At 37.7% G+C, this 4437-nt stretch overlaps 1 protein-coding gene across 1 annotated transcript in view; it reads left to right on the forward strand.

Annotated features, from left to right (window-relative positions):
• LOC121929082 (guanine nucleotide exchange factor VAV3-like) overlaps positions 1–4437 on the forward strand; it is a 153669-nt gene that overhangs the window by 46385 nt on the left and 102847 nt on the right. The window contains exon 2 of the mRNA XM_042464397.1: positions 3124–3240. Coding sequence (XP_042320331.1) covers positions 3124–3240 — 117 coding nt within the window. The remainder of the gene's footprint in view (positions 1–3123; positions 3241–4437) is intronic.

Genomic DNA, 4437 nt, shown 5'->3' on the forward strand with positions numbered 1-4437 from the left:
GTCGATGTTGTGTATGTGGAGAGGTTATTGTTGTTGTATGCATTCTCATCGTTTCCAGTTTATGGCAACTCTATAATGACCTTATCATGTGGTTTTTCTTCACAATTTTTGTTCAGAAGAATTTGCCTTTGCATTGGGCAAGCATGTTTCTTGCTAAAGGTCACCCAGTGGGTTTTCATGTCTGAATGGGGATTTGAACCCTGGTTTTCAGAGTTATAGTCCAGTGCTGATGGTGGGACAATATTAGTGTAGATTTTACTACATTATATTAATCTGGCACAAGGTGACCAGATGTCCCCTTTTTCCAGGACATGGCCTACATTTCAGCCTTCTGTCCAGGAGAAATTCCAACATATCCTCTATTCTGAGCAGGACTAAGAATCATGAATGTATATTTTTGTGCATGTTTTAAGCTTTCATTTTGTAATGCCCTGCATTTTTGGGTGACCTACATTTCATGGTTTCTTGTCCTTCTTTTGAGGTTATGATATCTGGTTATTCTGATTTGGTATCTAGGTACAAAAGTGCACCATTCTATTTCAAAATGCAGAAAATGAAAGTTTAGGGAGGGAAAGCTGAGGAGAACTGACACAGATGTCCCATTAAGAGTGTAGGAGGCAGGAAGCTCAGTTGTAAAATACTTTGCCAACCTCTGGCAATTCTTGAGCTGTTGGAAGCATGCATTTTCCAGAGCAGTAGCTTTGCTTGAAGCAAATTAGGTGTTGGAAAGGAGGGGGAGTTAAAAAAATCCTAATTTGCCACGTTAAATGTTACATACAAGTTCTCACTTCTGCATAACTAACTGTAAAATCATAATTGCCTGATCCTCAGGGGTGTAATTACAGCATATTCTGTTTCTGCGATATGCATTTGTGGTGATGTTTCATCTGTACGTACTATGTGTGTATTTGCAGAATCTGTTTAATGAGGATATGTGTTCAGAATAGCTCATTTTAAATGTTATATGACTAACTTTGCAGGGCCAACACCTTGTGAGTGCCTTAAGCCATCTGGCTCTTGCATTGTTACTTTTTTTCTTCTCTTAAAAGTTATCTTAAAATGTGTTAATTGCATATAGTACTTTATGCCCAAGCTTTCCCATTATTCAGGGCTCAGTGACCTGCCTAAGGCAGCCCATTTTAAGATACTGTTAAAGGATACAAGCTAAATTATGAGCTTAGTTATATTATTTCTTAACTACTGCGTATAAGGCATTTGGATTTTCTCATTCAAATATAAAGATACATTGGGCTACCAATGTGGTACAGGCTGAGTCGCTCTTATTTGAAATGCTTGGGATCAGAAGTGTTTTGAATTTTGGATTTTGGAATATTTGCATAAACATATTGCGATATCTTAGAGATGGGACTTAAGTCTAAACATGGCATTCATTTATATTTCAAACATACTTTATAAACCTATCCTGAAAGTAAATTATTTTTAATAATTTTGTACAAGAAACAAAGTTTGTGTGCACTGAACCATCAAAAAGCAAAGGCGTCACTATCTCAGCCGCCTATGTGGACAATTTTTGAGTATTTTGGAATTCTGGATAAGATGTGTTCAACTTGTATAGTGATTTGAATGTCGGATTGCACCTCTAAAGACCAGGGTTCAAATCCCTACTTGGCCACAAGGAAACCCACTGGGTGACCAAAGGCATGTCAGATTCTCTTAGTTTAAGAGGAAGGCAAAGCCCCGGAATTAATCCTGCTAAGAAAACCCTGTGATAGGATCACTGTAAGTCAGAAACAACTTGAAGGTACACAACAACAACAACCTGTATTATCTTTTCACTTATATGGTTTGTGTGTTGTGTGTGCATGTGTGTGTATGCGTGTATTCCTTCAAGTCACCTGTCAATTTATGGCAACCCCATGAATTTCACAGGATTTTCTCAGGCAAGGGATCGTCAGAGGTAATTTCCCCAGTCTCTTCCTATGAAATATAGCCTACAATGCAGTTGGCTCCCCTCTTCCATGGGCTTGCCATCCACGAATTTGAGCATCTGCAGATGGCCCCCACCCCTTTCTGAATGACGGTGCATGCATGCGGCCATGCATAGCATTGGGAACAATGAGACTTCAGGTCCCACAGATTTTGCTGGAGTGGGGTTTTTGGAATGGTATCCCCATGGATACGAAAAGCCAACAGTACCTGGTAAAAATTGGTGATCTCTCATCTGAGTACTAACCAGAGTTGACCCTGCTTGGATTCCAAGGTTAGGTGGAATCTGGTGCCTTCGGGGTATTAAGGTCACTGCCACTTATATGAGCCTAATGGTAATTTATATCTTTCCAAAGCACCTAAAAATTTGTGATGTAAGGCCCAGGAGGCACATGGCTTCATTGGACCCCATTGCATGCTCCCCTGTTCTATTTTCTGGTGAATGTGGTAGCCATGAGGTATTGAATACAGTGAAGTGAGTCTTCTGCAAAAATTTGGATTTTTTCCCCTGGAAAACTTGCCAGTGCCCTAAATAAAGTTTGATATGATTTAGAATGTCTATTTTATGTACATTTTTTAAACAAAATGCTTTCATGTCCCGCCTCACATTTAATGTGATTTCAAGATTGTAAGCAAACAAATTCAAAGCTTATGTGGAAAACATTTTTATTAGAATGTTTATCTTTAATTACCCCTTCCCCTCCTTTTCCATTTCCACTTTGGAAAATCTGTGAAAAAAATGTGTGTCTCTGATGGCTAAATGAATGGGTGGGTGACTTATGATTCTCCAGATGTTTTTGGGCTACATCTACCGTCAACATATGCAATGATAACGGATGGTGGAATCGTAGTTCAACAAGGTCTGGAGAACCACAAGTTGTTTTAATGCATGGATGGGCAAAGAGGATTTTGGGACTACATTTTCTTCAACTGAGGGGGTCTCGAGAGCTGTCTATTATACACCAAAGGGATTAGCTGGTCATATTAAAAATTTAAGCTTCCACTAACTTTCAGTGAGCCAAAGTATCTCTTTCTATCAGTTGTGGCTAGACCATGTGTTCACTGAAAAACATTAATAGTACTAATCTTTTTGCCATGTTTGCGTTCAATGATAGCTATTTGTTTGCACAGATGATTGGATAGGACACTAAGATGATTATTTTCTTCCCTTTTTAGTTTCTCTGTTTGAAGAATATCAGAACATTCCTTTCAGCCTGTTGTGAAACATTTGGGATGAAGAAGAGTGAACTTTTTGAAGCATTTGACTTGTTTGATGTCCGTGATTTTGGAAAGGTATTTATAATATTACCCTTCAACTGCAGTGTGTTTGGATGTTTAAAATTATTGCGGAAATGATTAATTAGGGTTTAGGTGGTTATTCATGATAAATTCAGCTTTTACTGGAGAAATGTCACCATGGGTGGTGTGTATTTGGGATAACTCCATTACTCATTTAGCTTTGTATTTCTCCTGGTATCAAGACCCTCATATCTTCACAAGAAGACTTGCTTCCAGACATAATCACAGATACCATGAGGGTGAATTTATACACATGTCCATTTAAAGTATATTAATATTGGAAATAACTTTATTTACTACATTGTTAATCAATAATTGCCTATTGTTGCTGTTTGGTTGCAATCTAAAGTTAATTGAAATTGTAGGTGGTGAATTGGGGAACACTTCTGGAATTATTTTTTTAAATGAGTTTTCTGAACCTCCAGAATGTTTTTAATAGAAAAATATCCACATTTTTTTTTCTTTTGGGAAAAAAAAAAGTTTAAAAGCTGCTGGGTCTCCTGGTAACCTTAGACTGCATCTGCACTACAGGGATAATCCATTTTGACACCACTTTAACTGCCATGGCATTTTGGATTTCTTTTTTTGGGGGGGGGTTGTCATATTTTGCAGCCATAGATTGCTGAATCTTTGCATACAGAATTCGTGGATACGAAGGGCCAACTGTATTAAATAGATGCAGTATAGTTCAGCCTATTAGAGTTAGCCTTCTGTATTTTATTAGAATGGAAACAGACAATTCACTAAGTCAATAGATCACATTGACTGCTCTATGTGCTGGGAATTGTTGTGCTTTTGGGTACCAGCTAGCATCCTGAGATGTGGACTCGCTTTTCATTGTTTGCAAGCTGATGCTTCTCAGTCCAATTTCATTTTTTGTTGTCGCCTATGTGGGTGACATGTGGACCAGGGGGTTAACTGGGGTGGGGGCAAGTGAGGACACTGTCCCTAAATAAGAATTTGTTACTTAAATGAAATTTTTCTTTAGTCCCCAAATTCTAGCATTGCAATAACTCAAAACAGTAAAAGTTGAGCATTTAGGAATACAGTTAAGGCACCCAAAGAAAAAGGCAAGTGAATGTGAAACCAGCCCATAGGAGTTTTGGGTGTGAACAATGTCTTATTCTGTACAATGCCATAATAATAATAATAATAATAATAATAATAATAATAATAATAATAATAATAATA

This window comes from Sceloporus undulatus, chromosome 4 (assembly GCF_019175285.1).
Source record: "Sceloporus undulatus isolate JIND9_A2432 ecotype Alabama chromosome 4, SceUnd_v1.1, whole genome shotgun sequence".
Taxonomy (NCBI): domain Eukaryota; kingdom Metazoa; phylum Chordata; class Lepidosauria; order Squamata; family Phrynosomatidae; genus Sceloporus; species Sceloporus undulatus.